The following is a 15997-nucleotide window of genomic DNA, read 5'->3' on the forward strand; positions in this document are numbered from 1 at the left end:
ATAAACCCTTACCATTCCTAACACCAAGGCTTCTAGATAAACCCTTATCATTCCTAACACCAAGGCCCCTAGATAAACCCTTACCATTCCTAACACTAAGGCTTCTAGATAAACCCTTACCATTCATAACACCAAGGCTTCTAGATAAACCCTTATCATTCCTAACATCAAGGCTTCTAGATAAACCCTTACCATTCCTAACACTAAGGCTTCTAGATAAACCCTTACCATTCCTAACATCAAGGCTTCTAGATAAACCCTTACCCTTCCTAACACCAAGGCTTCTAGACAAACCCTTACCATTCATAACACCAAGGCATCTAGATAAACCCTTATCATTCCTAACACCAAGGCTTCTAGATAAACCCTTATCATTCCTAACACCAAGGCTTCTAGATAAACCCTTACCCTTCCTAACACCAAGGCTTCTAGATAAACCCTTATCATTCCTAACACCAAGGCTTCTAGATAAACCCTTATCATTCCTAACACCAAGGCTTCTAGATAAACCCTTATCATTCCTAACACCAAGGCTTCTAGATAAACCTTTACCATTCATAACACCAAGGCCTCTAGATAAACCTTTACCATTCCTAACACCAAGGCTTCTAGATAAACCCTTATCATTCCTAACAACAAGGCTTCTATATAAACACTTACCATTCCTAACACCAAGGCTTCTAGATAAACCCTTACCATTCCTAACACCAAGGCTTCTAGATAAACCCTTACCATTCCTAACACCAAGGCCTCTAGATAAACCCTTACCATTTCTAACACCAAGGCTTCTAGATAAACCCTTACCATTCCTAACACCAAGGCTTCTAGATAAACCCTTACCATTCCTAACACTAAGGCCTCTAGATAAACCTTTACCATTCCTAACACCAAGGCTTCTAGATAAACCCTTATCATTCCTAACACCAAGGCTTCTATATAAACCCTTACCATTCCTAACACCAAGGCTTCTAGATAAACCCTTACCATTCCTAACACCAAGGCTTCTAGATAAACCCTTACCATTCCTAACACCAAGGCTTCTAGATAAACCCTTACCATTCATAACACCAAGGCCTCTAGATAAACCCTTACCCTTCCTAACACCAAGGCTTCTAGATAAACCCTTACCATTCATAACACCAAGGCTTCTAGATAAACCCTTACCATTCCTAACACCAAGGCTTCTAGATAAACCCTTACCATTCCTAACACCAAGGCTTCTAGATAAACCCTTATCATTCCTAACACCAAGGCTTCTAGATAAACCCTTACGTCACCCAGAAGGCCAGGAGTAAGACTTTCCTTGTCCCTTTTGATGTGAAGGACATTTTCCCCCTCTCTGTCTTTTCCTTTCTAGTCGTACTGCAGTGATCCTGACCTGGTGCTGGAGCTGAAGAACCTCATTGTCATATTTGCAGACACATTACAGGTGAGTCTTATCCAGCTCTTCAGACCGGGTGATTTAAAGATAGTATGAATTAAACCTAGAGCTCTTATAAGGTATGAGTGAAGCAGCTGTTGTTGTCTGTTAATGTTCTGTGTGGAACCCCAGGAAGAGTAGCTGCTGCTTTTACAACAGCTACTGGAGGATCCTAATCCAATACCCAAGCTGTATGGTCATTAACCAATGGGCCAGATTGTGATGCCTCTGGTTTGTAACCTCCCACCCCTCTCTCTCTCTCTGTCTCTGTCTCTGTCTCTGTCTCTGTCTCTGTCTCTCTCTGTCTCTGTCTCTCTCTCTGTCTCTCTCTCTGTCTCTCTCTCTGTCTCTCTCTCTGTCTCTCTCTCTGTCTCTCTCTGTCTCTGTCTCTCTCTCTCTCTCTCTCTCTCTCTCTCTCTCTGTCTCTCTCTCTGTCTCTGTCTCTGTCTCTGTCTCTCTCTCTTTCTCTGTCTCTCTCGCTGTCTCTCTGTCTCTCTGTCTCTGTCTCTCTCTGTCGCTCTCGCTCTCTCTCTCGCTCTCTATCTAGGGTTATGGCTACCCAGTGAACAGACTGTTTGACCTGCTGTTTGAGATCAGAGACCAGTACAATGAAACGCTGCTGAAGAAATGGGCTGTGGTGTTCAGGGAGATCTTTGAACTGGACAACTACAGCCCTATCCCTGTAGAGACTGAGGAAGAGTACAAGTCTGTGGTTAATAGATTCCCCTTCCACGACGCAGAAATCGAAAAGGTTTGTCCGTCATTCAAACACCCCCTTCAAACACCCCCTTCAAACACCCCCTTCAAACCCCCCCTTCAAACCCCCCCTTCAAACACCCCCTTCAAACACCCCCTTCAAACCCCTCCTTCAAACACCCCCTTCAAACCCCCCCTTCAAACCCCCCCTTCAAACACCTCCTTCAAACACCCCCTTCAAACCCCCCCTTCAAACCCCTCCTTCAAACCCTCCCTTCAAACCCCCTTCAAACACCCCCTTCAAACACCCCCCCTTCAAACACCCCCCCTTCAAACCCCTCCTTCAAACACCCCCTTCAAACCCCCCCAGACTAACTTCACAACATCAGATGTAAATGTCAGCTGCTTGGAACTGTGTGTGTTAAAAGTCAACGGTTCCCTGCTCCTTATCGAGGTCCAGGGGGCTGTAGTTAAATGACCTGGGTTTTATTTGTTGTCGGTCCAACAGCAAGCCTTTCCAAAGAAGCTGCCGATGTCTCAGTCGGTGCCTCAGATCTACGTTCAGGTCAAGGAGTTTATCTATGCCAGCCTGAAGTTCTCCGAGTCACTGCATCGCAGGTGAGTCAGTCAGCTCATAGGCTGCCTCTCAAATCACAACCTATTTCCTGTGTCGTGCACTACTTTTGACCAGGGTCCATTGGGCGTTGGTGAAAAAGTAGTGCACTATGTAGGGAAGTGGTTGCCGTTTGGGACACACTATAAAACGGTTGTATTTAATACTGTGGGTCAGTCTAACGTCTTGTTGTGTGCTATTTGCTTCGTGGGTTTTGCAAATGTCAGTGCTGCACAGTTTGTTATTTACACGAGCATGCTAAGGGTTTGTCTGGTTGGTCAACACCTTTCTCATCCGACTGTTATCTCGGTCAGATGTGTGAGTGTTCAGCTGCCCAAGTCTGCTTGGCTGTTCCCTCACTAGGGTCCCTAGTACAGGGGTTAATAACTGGGAGTCAGAGCCTGGCTGTTCCCTCCCTAGGGTCCCTAGTACAGGGTTTAATAACTAGGAGTCAGAGCCTGGCTGTTCCCTCACTAGGGTCCCTAGTACAGGGTTTAATAACTAGGAGTCAGAGCCTGGCTGTTCCCTCACTAGGGTCCCTAGTACAGGGGTTAATAACTAGGAGTCAGAGCCTGGCTGTTCCCTCACTAGGGTCCCTAGTACAGGGTTTAATAACTGGGAGTCAGAGCCTGGCTGTTCCCTCACTAGGGTCCCTAGTACAGGGTTTAATAACTGGGAGTCAGAGCCTGGCTGTTCCCTCACTAGGGTCCCTAGTACAGGGGTTAATAACTGGGAGTCAGAGTCTGGCTGTTCCCTCACTAGGGTCCCTAGTACAGGGTTTAATAACTGGGAGTCAGAGCCTGGCTGTTCCCTCACTAGGGTCCCTAGTACAGGGTTTAATAACTGGGAGTCAGAGCCTGGCTGTTCCCTCACTAGGGTCCCTAGTACAGGGGTTTAATACCTAGGAGTCAGAGCCTGGCTGTTCCCCCACTAGGGTCCCTAGTACAGGGGTTAATAACTGGGAGTCAGAGTCTGGCTGTTCCCTCACTAGGGTCCCTAGTACAGGGTTTAATAACTGGGAGTCAGAGCCTGGCTGTTCCCTCACTAGGGTCCCTAGTACAGGGTTTAATAACTGGGAGTCAGAGCCTGGCTGTTCCCTCACTAGGGTCCCTAGTACAGGGGTTTAATACCTAGGAGTCAGAGCCTGGCTGTTCCCCCACTAGGGTCCCTAGTACAGGGTTTAATAACTGGGAGTCAGAGCCTGGCTGTTCCCTCACTAGGGTCCCTAGTACAGGGGTTTAATACCTAGGAGTCAGAGCCTGGCTGTTCCCCCACTAGGGTCCCTAGTACAGGGTTTAATAACTGGGAGTCAGAGCCTGGTTGTTCCCTCACTAGGGTCCCTAGTACAGGGTATAATAACTGGGAGTCAGAGCCTGGCTGTTCCCTCACTAGGGTCCCTAGTACAGGGTTTAATAACTGGGAGTCAGAGCCTGGCTGTTCCCTCACTAGGGTCCCTAGTACAGGGTTTAATAACTGGGAGTCAGAGCCTGGCTGTTCCCTCACTAGGGTCCCTAGTACAGGGTTTAATAACTGGGAGTCAGAGCCTGGCTGTTCCCTCACTAGGGTCCCTAGTACAGGGTTTAATAACTGGGAGTCAGAGCCTGGCTGTTCCCCCACTAGGGTCCCTAGTACAGGGTTTAATAACTGGGAGTCAGAGCCTGGCTGTTCCCTCACTAGGGTCCCTAGTACAGGGTTTAATAACTGGGAGTCAGAGCCTGGCTGTTCCCTCACTAGGGTCCCTAGTACAGGGTTTAATAACTGGGAGTCAGAGCCTGGCTGTTCCCTCACTAGGGTCCCTAGTACAGGGTTTAATAACTGGGAGTCAGAGCCTGGCTGTTCCCTCACTAGGGTCCCTAGTACAGGGTTTAATAACTGGGAGTCAGAGCCTGGCTGTTCCCTCACTAGGGTCCCTAGTACAGGGTTTAATACCTGGGAGTCAGAGCCTGGCTGTTCCCTCACTAGGGTCCCTAGTACAGGGTTTAATAACTGGGAGTCAGAGCCTGGCTGTTCCCTCACTAGGGTCCCTAGTACAGGGTATAATAACTGGGAGTCAGAGCCTGGCTGTTCCCTCACTAGGGTCCCTAGTACAGGGTTTAATAACTGGGAGTCAGAGCCTGGCTGTTCCCTCACTAGGGTCCCTAGTACAGGGGTTTAATACCTAGGAGTCAGAGCCTGGCTGTTCCCCCACTAGGGTCCCTAGTACAGGGTTTAATAACTGGGAGTCAGAGCCTGGTTGTTCCCTCACTAGGGTCCCTAGTACAGGGTATAATAACTGGGAGTCAGAGCCTGGCTGTTCCCTCACTAGGGTCCCTAGTACAGGGTTTAATAACTGGGAGTCAGAGCCTGGCTGTTCCCTCACTAGGGTCCCTAGTACAGGGTTTAATAACTGGGAGTCAGAGCCTGGCTGTTCCCTCACTAGGGTCCCTAGTACAGGGTTTAATAACTGGGAGTCAGAGCCTGGCTGTTCCCTCACTAGGGTCCCTAGTACAGGGTTTAATAACTGGGAGTCAGAGCCTGGCTGTTCCCTCACTAGGGTCCCTAGTACAGGGTTTAATAACTAGGAGTCAGAGCCTGGCTGTTCCCTCACTAGGGTCCCTAGTACAGGGTTTAATAACTAGGAGCCTGCTGTCCCTTGCAGGAGATCAGCGATAAAAAAAAAAATGTCCTTGAATATCTCTTGCTGCAAAACAATACCACAGTGGATACAACTTTTATGTCTCTGGAAATGAGTCATTGGAGCTAGTTACATGGTTTTTGCTGTATAAATTAGTCATTGGAGCTAGTTACAGGGTTTTTGCTGTATAAATGAGTCATTGGAGCTAGTTACATGGTTTTTGCTGTATAAATGAGTCATTGGAGCTAGTTACAGGGTTTTTGCTGTATAAATTAGTCATTGGAGCTAGTTACATGGTTTTTGCTGTATAAATGAGTCATTGGTGCTAGTTACATGGTTTTTGCTGTATAAATGAGTCATTGGAGCTAGTTACATGGTTTTTGCTGTATAAATGAGTCATTGGAGCTAGTTACATGGTTTTTGCTGTATAAATGAGTCATTGGAGCTAGTTACATGGTTTTTGCTGTATAAATTAGTCATTGGAGCTAGTTACATGGTTTTTGCTGTATAAATGAGTCATTGGAGCTAGTTACAGGGTTTCTGCTGTATAAATTAGTCATTGGAGCTAGTTACATGGTTTTTGCTGTATAAATTAGTCATTGGAGCTAGTTACATGGTTTTTGCTGTATAAATTAGTCATTGGAGCTAGTTACATGGTTTTTGCTGTATAAATGAGTCATTGGAGCTAGTTACAGGGTTTTTGCTGTATAAATTAGTCATTGGAGCTAGTTACATGGTTTTTGCTGTATAAATGAGTCATTGGCCCTAGTTACATGGTTTTTACTGTATAAATGAGTCATTGGAGCTAGTTACATGGTTTTTGCTGTATAAATTAGTCATTGGAGCTAGTTACAGGGTTTGTGCTGTATAAATGAGTCATTGGAGCTAGTTACATGGTTTTTGCTGTATAAATGAGTCATTGGAGCTAGTTACATGGTTTTTGCTGTATAAATGAGTCATTGGAGCTAGTTACATGGTTTTTGCTGTATAGATTAGTCATTGGAGCTAGTTACATGGTTTTTGCTGTATAAATGAGTCATTGGAGCTAGTTACAGGGTTTTTGCTGTATAAATTAGTCATTGGAGCTAGTTACATGGTTTTTGCTGTATAAATGAGTCATTGGCGCTAGTTACATGGTTTTTACTGTATAAATGAGTCATTGGAGCTAGTTACATGGTTTTTGCTGTATAAATTAGTCATTGGAGCTAGTTACAGGGTTTTTGCTGTATAAATTAGTCATTGGAGCTAGTTACATGGTTTTTGCTGTATAAATTAGTCATTGGAGCTAGTTACATGTTTTTTTCTGTATAAATTAGTCATTGGAGCTAGTTACATGGTTTTTGCTGTATAAATTAGTCATTGGAGCTAGTTACAGGGTTTTTGCTGTATAAATTAGTCATTGGAGCTAGTTACATGGTTTTTGCTGTATAAATTAGTCATTGGAGCTAGTTACATGGTTTTTGCTGTATAAATTAGTCATTGGAGCTAGTTACATGGTTTTTGCTGTATAAATTAGTCATTGGAGCTAGTTACATGGTTTTTGCTGTATAAATTAGTCATTGGAGCTAGTTACATGGTTTTTGCTGTATAAATGAGTCATTGGAGCTAGTTACAGGGTTTTTGCTGTATAAATGAGTCATTGGAGCTAGTTACAGGGTTTTTGCTGTATAGACTATTCTTAGGCGGGCTGTCTCTGGTCATTTCTTGGGTTTAGAAAACGTGCAAAAAAGATTTTGAACTATATTTTTTTAATAATACCATATTTGATAACCTAATAATCAATTAAAAGCTGGACAGTCAGGGAGAATAGAAGAAATAAATATAACGGACATTCAGAGCACATGCCCACTGATTGTGGTATAATGTTTTAGCAGATGAACACCAGCTGTGGCAAAATGCCGAAAAGGTGCTTTACAGCAGCAGAATGTTCTCTCCACTGACAAGATGTCTTGTGTCTTTCTAGCTAAAAGACTGTGTTCGAGTTTACACCTCCTCTTCCAATGAACTGTGGTCCAAATAATGGAACTGTTGACTGTCGTGGTTCAAATCATTCTGGGGGTTTGACTGCTCTGGGGATGATCACTTACATCTCATGGTCTTCACTCTCAGAGTGGCAGAATTGGGATGAAAAGTCTATCTTTTCATCCAAATTAATTGAAGTTTAGGCATAAGGTTAGCAGTGTGGTTAAGGTTAGGTTTAAAAATCACATTTTAGGCAGGGTTTATGACTTTGTGGCTGTGGTAACGAGTGGAAACCATATAATAGGTCAATAGAATAGGCCTACTTTGCTCCTTCCAGAGAGACATCAGGGATTGTAACGTACTCTCTCGGGGTATACTGTCCCCATCCATACAGCCAGCTGGGTTCTCAGTACATCACACAGACGGGGATAAAGAACTCTCCGGGAAGAAGAAAGGCGCGGTTGTATGTTTCATGATTAAAGACCAACAACGTTTAAGGAAATTGTGATAAATAACGTATAATGCTTTCATTTAAGGACCAAAACATTTACAGCTGAAGAGATTGCTGAATAGTTCGGAAGAGATTTTCAATGTACCGATTCCATTAAACACACAAAACAACACAGAACTTAGAATTGTTTAATTTAAACTGTACAAAATTCTGGCAACCAATAGAAATGTCACTGCTGGGTGATCTGAAAACTCATAGTCAATCGATCAATAATTATAATACTGTTAATCAAAACATGTTATCTTTTAATTTACAATCTGTAGAAACTATGATTAGAGAAAAGTTCAGAACTTTTGTGAAACATCCCTTTTCTTATCGTTTTTGTTGTGTTTCCAGCTGGACAGAGATCGATGACATGCTCCGGAAATCCACCAACCTGTTGTTGACGAGGACACTGAGTGGCTGTCTACAGAACCTCATCAAGAAACCCCATATAGGACTAACTGAGGTACAGTACATTATTACATATATGACCAAAAGTATGTGGACACCTGCTCGTCCAACATCTCATTCCAAAATCATGGGTTATTATATGTTATTTGGAGTTGGTCCACCCCTCCCACTCTTCTCGGATGGCTTTCTACTAGATGTTGGAACATTGCTGCGGGAACTTGCTTTCATTCCAATTCATCCCAAAGGTGTTCGATGGGGTTGAAGTCAGGGCTCTGTGCCGGCCAGTCAAGTTCTTCCACACCGATCTCGACAAAGCATTTCTCTAAGGACTTCGCGTTTCAGCAGGGGGCTTCCTGCTGAAACGGAAAGGGCCTTCCTCAAACTGTTGCCACAAAGTTGGAAGAACAGAATCGATTAGGATGTCATTGTATGCTGTAGCATTAAGATTTCCCTTCACTGGAACTAAGAGGCTCGAACCATGAAAAACAGCTCCAGACCATTATTCCTCCTCCACCAAACTTTACAGTTGGCACTATGCATTCAGGCAGGTAGCGTTCTCCTGGCATCCGCCAAACCCAGATTCGGCCGTCAGACTGCCAGATGGTGAAGGGTGATTCATCACGCCAGAGAACCCATTTCCACTGCTCCAGAGTCCATTGTTAGACCACTCCAGTCGACGCTTGGCATACCGCATGGTGATCTTAGGCTTGTGTGCGGCTGCTTGGCCATGGAAACCCATTTCATGAAGCTCCCGACGAACAGTGCTTGTGCTGACGTTGCTTCCAGAGGCAGTTTGGAACTTGGTAGTCGGTGTTGCAACCGCAAATTTTTTTATGCTCTACGCGCTTCAACACTCGGCAGCCCCGCTCTGTGAGCTTGTGTGGTCTACCACTTCGCGGCTGAGCCGTTGTTGTTCCTAGACGTTTCCATTTCACAATAACAGCACTTTCAGTTGACTGGGGCAGTTCTAGCAGGGCAGAAATTTGATGAACTGACTTGTTGGAAGGCTGATATATGACGGTGCCACGTTGAAAGTGACTGAGCTCTTCAGTAAGGCCATTCTACTGCCAATGTTTGTCTATGGAGATCGCATAGGTGTTTGCTCGATTTTATACACGTGTCAGCAATGGGTGTGGCTGAAATAGCCGACTCCGCTAATTGAAAGGTGTCCCGGACAGTTTATTAGGTACAAGTCAAATTGTATTAGCCACATGCGCCGAATACAACCTTACAGTGACATTATTATTTACAAGCCCCTAACCAACAATGCAGTTTAAAAAATAAGAATAAGAAATAAAAGTAACAAGTAATTAAAGAGCAACAGTAAAATAACAATAGCCAGACTATATACAGGGGGGTACCAGCACAGAGTCAATGTGCGGGGGCACCGGTTAGTCGAGGTAATTGAGGTAATATGTACATGTAGGTAGAGTTATTAACGTGACTAATCATAGATGATAACAGCGGCATAAAAAGTGGGGGCAATGCAAATAGTCTGGGTAGCCATTTGATTAGCTGTTCAGGAGTCTTATGGCTTGGGGGGTAGAAGCTGTTTAGAAAACCTCTTGGACCTAGACTTGGCGCTCCGGTACCGCTTGCTGTGCGGTAGCAGAGAGAACAGTCTATGACTAGGGTAGCTGGAGTCTTTTGGCAATTTTTAGGGCCTTCCTCTGACAACGCCTGGTATAGAGGTCCTGGATGGCAGGAAGCTTTGCCCCAGTGATGTACTGGGCCGTTCACACTACCCTCTGTAGTGCCTTGTGGTCGGAGGCTGAGCAGTTGCTGTACCAGGCAGGGATGCAATCAGTCAGGATGCTCTCGATGGTGCAGCTGTAGAACCTTTTGAGGATCTGAGGACCCATGACAAATCTTTTCAGTCTCCTGAGGGGGAATAGGTTGTGTCGTGCCCTCTTCACGACTGTCTTGGTGTGCTTGGACCATGTTAGTTTGTTGGTGATGTGGACACCAAGGAACTTGAAGCTCTCAGAATGGGGCTGTGCTCGGTCCTCCTTTTCCTGTAGTCCACAATCGTCTGCCGTGTCTTGATCACGTTGAGGTTGTTATTCTGGCACCACACGGCCAGGTCTCTGACCTCCTCCCTATAGGCGGTCTCGTCGTTTTCGGTGATCAGGCCGTTGTGTCATCTGCAAACTTAATGATGGTGTTGGAGTCGTGCCTGGCCATGCAGTCGTGAGTGAACAGGGAGTACAGGAGGGGACTGAGGGGCCCCTGTGTTGAGGATCAGCGTGGCGGATGTGTTGTCACCTACCCTTACCACCTGGGGGCGGCCTATCTAGTACAGGGTTGGACCCACCAGAAAAGCTTGAATTCTTCAGGGCATGGATTTCAGATTGCGGCGTACCATTGACACCGGGCAGGATGGGTCCATGGACTCATGCTGCTTATGCCAAATCCTGACACTTCCGTCAGCATGACTCAACAGGACCCGGGGTTTGTCGTACCAGGCAATGTTTTTCCTCTCCTCAGTTGTTGGTGAACGCGTTTCCATTGGAGCCGCTTCTTCTTGTTTTTAGCTGATAGGAACCCGGTCGTCTGCTGCAACAGCCCATCCGTGTCAAGGACCGACGAGTTGTGCTCTCTGAGATCCCGTTCTTCACACCACTTTTATACTGCGCCGTTATTTGTCTGTTTGTGGCTCACCTGTTAGCTTCCTCGATTCTTGCCATTCTGCTTCGACCTCTCTCCCCACAGGATTGCCGCTGCCTGGATGTGGTTTTTGTTTGTCGCACCATTCTTGGGAAACCCTAGACACTCTGTGAAAAGCCCATGAGGGCAGCCGTTTCTGAGATACTGTATCCGGCGTGCCTGGCACCGACGATCGTACAGCGCTCAAAGTCGCTTAGGTCACTAGTTTTGCCCATTCTAACGTTCAATCTAACAGTAACTGAATTCCTCGATGCCTGTCTGTCGGCTTTATATAGAAAGCCACGTGGAACACTGGCACCTAATAAACTGGCCGGCGAGTGTAGATACAGTGCATTCGGAAAGATTTCAGACCCCTTGAATTTCTCCACATTTTCCTACTTTAGAGCCTTATTCTAAAATTGCTTTAAGTTTTTTCCCTCATCAATCTACACACAATACCACATAATGACATCACAATACCACATAATGACACAGCAAAAACAGAAATGTTTGCAATGTTTGGGTAAAATAATATCACATCTGTGTTTAGGGAGTTTCTCCCATTCTTCTCTGCAGATCCTCTCTGTCAGGTTGGAATGGATTCTTGCCATAGAATCCCGGAATTCAAGCTTTTCAATCTGGTTCAAGTCTGGGCTCCGGCTGGGCCACTCAAGGACATTCAGAGACTTGTCCCAAATCCACTCCTCTGTTGTCTTGGCTGTGTGCTTAGGGTCGTTGTCCTGTTGGAAGGTGAACCTTCGCCCCAGTCTGAGGTCCTGAGTGCTCTGGAGCAGGTTTTCATCAAGGACCTCTCTGTACTTTTCTCCGTTCATCTTTCCCTTGATCCTGACTAGTCACCTAATCCCTGCCCCTGAAAAACATCCACACAGCATAATGCTGCCACCACCATTCTTCACCGTAGGGATGGTGCCAGGTTTCCTCTAGACGTGACGCTCGGCATCAGACCATAGAATCTTGATTCTCATGGTCTGAAAGTCCTTTAGGTGCCTTTTTGACAAACTCAAAGCGGACAGTCATGTGCCTTTTTACTGAGGAGTAGCTTTCGTCTGGCCACTCTACCACCCAGAAATGGTTAAGAAGAAATACTGGACTGTTCTGGAGTGGCCAGAGAAACATATCCAAAACGTATGGCGAGACACCAGCAGTTGGTGGAGGCCAGCGGAAACATTGAAGAATTAGAGCAGTTTGTTGCTGAGGAACCAATGATCAGTAGAAAGGTGCAGCTCATTGATGGCTACAGGAAGCATTTGTTGGCAGTTATCTTGGCCAAAAGCTGTGCCACCAAGTACTTGCTCAGGGGTGCTAATAATTATAAACCTAAGTTTACTAGAAATAGAACTGGTTCTGCAAGGTGTGGTGACCAACATATTTTTGTTCTATTTCATCTTATCTGATAAGGAATTATTTAAGAAAAGTGTAAGGTTGTTGATTTATATTTGCCAGTTGACCCACTTGGTCCCATTTACGTCTCTTTTTGTATTGCAGTTAGTCCAGATCATCATCAACACAACCCATCTGGAGCAGGCCTGTAAATACCTGGAGGACTTCATCACCAACATCACCAACGTCTCACCTGAGACCGTACACACCACGCGGCTCTACGGCCTGTCCACCTTTAAGGTACTGTATGAAAATCCTTGGGGTATTTCTGTCTGAATTCTCCACCAGACAATATTTTGACAGTTTTGGAAACTTTAGAGTGTTTTCTAACCTAATCGGTTAATTATATGCATATTCTAGCATCTGGGCCTGAGAAATAGTTTGTTTACCTTGGGAACGTTATTTTTCCAAACATAAAAATAGTGCCCCCTAGCTGAAAGAGGTTAAACAAATAAACTTAAGGTATATTCATTAGTCATAGTCTCTTCTCTTGTGTTGCCGCAGGCCCAAAACATGCTTCTTACCGGAATAAGGGAACTGTCATTAACTTTACAGAGCTTCCGGTACTTCAGCGTAGTTCATCAACGTGCACTGACGTAGTCTTACCTGGCGTTCAGCTCATTGTGTCAGTAGTAACCTCCGTCAGTACTGACGTAGTCTTACCTGGCGTTCAGCTCATTGTGTCAGTAGTAACCTCCGTCAGTACTGACGTAGTCTTACCTGGCGTTCAGCTCATTGTGTCAGTAGTAACCTCCGTAGTACTGACGTAGTCTTACCTGGCGTTCAGCTCATTCTGTCAGTAGTAACCTCCGTCAGTACTGACGTAGTCTTACCTGGCGTTCAGCTCATTGTGTCAGTAGTAACCTCCGTCAGTACTGACGTAGTCTTACCTGGCGTTCAGCTCATTCTGTCAGTAGTAACCTCCGTCAGTGCTGACGTAGTCTTACCTGGCGTTCAGCTCATTGTGTCAGTAGTAACCTCCGTCAGTACTGACGTACTCTTACCTGGTGTTCAGCTCATTCTGTCAGTAGTAACCTCCGTCAGTACTGACGTAGTCTTACCTGGCGTTCAGCTCATTGTGTGAGTAGTAACCTCCGTCAGTGCTGACGTAGTCTTACCTGGCGTTCAGCTCATTCTGTCAGTAGTAACCTCCGTCAGTGCTGACGTAGTCTTACCTGGCGTTCAGCTCATTGTGTCAGTAGTAACCTCCGTCAGCACTGACGTAGTCTTACCTGGCGTTCAGCTCATTGTGTCAGTAGTAACCTCCGTCAGCACTGACGTAGTCTTACCTGGCGTTCAGCTCATTGTGTCAGTAGTAACCTCCGTCAGCACTGACGTGTTGGTGTCTGGTGTATCCAGGATGCACGACATGCAGCGGAGGGAGAGATCTACACCAAACTCAACCAGAAGATTGATGAGTTTATCCAGCTGGCAGACTATGATTGGGGCATGCCGGAGTCAGACGGCCAGGCCAGTGGATACCTTATGGACCTCATCAACTTCCTCCGCAGCACCTTCCAGGTTTTCACACACCTGCCGGTGAGTTAGCCACGCCCCCCCCCCCCCCCCCCCCCCCGCAGGCAGGGGAACTCCGGGAGATGGAGTTTTGTTGTTGTGTGTTATTGTAGTAATTTGTTGTGTTGTTCTTGTATCAGTGTTACGTGACGGTGGTGACTTGGTGTTACGTGACGGTGGTGACTTGGTGTTACGTGACGGTGGTGACTTGGTGTTACGTGACGGTGGTGACTTGGTGTTACGTGACGGTGGTGACTCGGTGTTACGTGACGGTGGTGACTTGTATCTACTGTGCTCATTGGGTTGAGTGACGCTGTTGATGATATCCACTGTGGCATGGATGTAGTCCTGTACTGGAGTACTGTGTATTCAGGGTTGGAGTTGTGTAGTGCAGTACTGTGTATTCAGGGTTGGAGTTGTGTAGTGCAGTACTGTGTATTCAGGGTTGGAGTTGTGTACTGCAGTACTGTGTATTCAGGGTTGGAGTTGTGTAGTGCAGTACTGTGTATTCAGGGTTGGAGTTGTGTAGTGCAGTACTGTGTATTCAGGGTTGGAGTTGTGTACTGCAGTACTGTGTATTCAGGGTTGGAGTTGTGTACTGCAGTACTGTGTATTCAGGGTTGGAGTTGTGTACTGCAGTACTGTGTATTCAGGGTTGGAGTTGTGTACTGCAGTACTGTGTATTCAGTGTTATGTACTGCAGTACTGTGTATTCAGGGTTGGAGTTGTGTACTGCAATACTGTGTATTCAGGGTTGGAGTTGTGTACTGCAGTACTGTGTATTCATGGTTGGAGTTGTGTAGTGCAGTACTGTGTATTCAGGGTTGGAGTTGTGTACTGCAGTACTGTGTATTCAGGTTTGGAGTTGTGTACTGCAGTACTTTGTATTCAGGGTTGGAGTTATGTACTGCAGTACTGTGAATTCAGGGTTGGAGTTGTGTAGTGCAGTACTGCGTATTCAGGGTTGGAGTTGTGTAGTGCAGTACTGTGTATTCAGGGTTGGAGTTGTGTAGTGCAGTACTGTGTATTCAGGGTTGGAGTTGTGTACTGCAGTACTGCGTATTCAGGGTTGGAGTTGTGTAGTGCAGTACTGTGTATTCAGGGTTGGAGTTGTGTAGTGCAGTACTGCGTATTCAGGGTTGGAGTTATGTACTGCAGTACTGTGATTTCAGGGTTGGAGTTGTGTACTGCAGTACTGCGTATTCAGGGTTGGAGTTGTGTAGTGCAGTACTGTGTATTCAGGGTTGGAGTTGTGTAGTGCAGTACTGTGTATTCAGGGTTGGAGTTGTGTAGTGCTAATCCTTATCTTCGGTACCATTTTCATTCTCTTTTAGTTTCACAGAAAACCTCAAGGGAACCAGATCATTCTAGGTTATGACAATGACTTGACATGAAATTAGACTGAAGAGTGACTGGGGAGGATATGAATCGTTAGAGCAAACAAAATGAGAAATGGTCATTTCTGGGGAAGAAAAACTGCAATGAAACTGACCAAAGAGCCAATCACAGTTGGTCAGGAAGTAGCTAGAGGAGACAGAGGACATACACTGTGTTCTTGTTGCTGGTGGAACCCCAAACCAGACCTGTTGGTGGTGGAACCCCAAACCAGACCTGGTGGAACCCCAAACCAGACCTGGTGGAACACCAGACCTGTTGTTGGTGGAACCCCAAACCAGACCTGGTGGAACCCCAAACCAGACCTGTTGGTGGTGGAACCCCAAACCAGACCTGTTGGTGGTGGAACCCCAAACCAGACCTGTTGGTGGTGGAACCCCAAACCAGACCTGTTGTTGGTGGAACCCCAACCCAGACCTGTTGCTGGTGGAACCCCAAACCAGACCTGTTGCTGGTGGCCTGATTTGCTGCTTGCTCTGTACACCAGCTTCCTTATCTTGTATACAATCATTTCCAGCTTTTTTTTCCCGTTCCGTTTTTAAGACGTTGTTTTTCTTAAGGAATGTCTCCTCTGTCTCCCTCAGTGATCTATAATTGATTCCTCTATTGATTTGACGTCCTCTGCCAAGCATGCTGGGTCTGTCTGATTTTCCTTTTCCTGTCCATTTATTGTTGCCATCCTTTCTCTCCTATTCTGGACATCTTTCATTTGTTTGGGTGGTTCTGCTCAGAATAACTGCAATGACCATGCTGCTATGTCGGTAAGTACCCTCCCCCCCTATTCTGCCCCCCCTATTCTGCCCCCCCTACTCTGCCCCCCCCTACTTTGCC

General features: G+C 45.9%; 1 protein-coding gene across 2 annotated transcripts in view; it reads left to right on the forward strand.

Annotated features, from left to right (window-relative positions):
- LOC129865232 (exocyst complex component 6-like) overlaps positions 1-15997 on the forward strand; it is a 103441-nt gene that overhangs the window by 66846 nt on the left and 20598 nt on the right. Inside the window, exons 11-17 of one of the 2 annotated variants that reach the window (XM_055937841.1) lie at positions 1358-1429; positions 1968-2171; positions 2625-2734; positions 8153-8264; positions 12362-12496; positions 13616-13795; positions 15898-15927. In XM_055937841.1, coding sequence (XP_055793816.1) covers positions 1358-1429; positions 1968-2171; positions 2625-2734; positions 8153-8264; positions 12362-12496; positions 13616-13795; positions 15898-15927 — 843 coding nt within the window. The remainder of the gene's footprint in view (positions 1-1357; positions 1430-1967; positions 2172-2624; positions 2735-8152; positions 8265-12361; positions 12497-13615; positions 13796-15897; positions 15928-15997) is intronic. The other variant, XM_055937851.1, reaches the window with a different exon arrangement.

Source organism: Salvelinus fontinalis, chromosome 1, assembly GCF_029448725.1.
Source record: "Salvelinus fontinalis isolate EN_2023a chromosome 1, ASM2944872v1, whole genome shotgun sequence".
NCBI lineage: Eukaryota > Metazoa > Chordata > Actinopteri > Salmoniformes > Salmonidae > Salvelinus > Salvelinus fontinalis.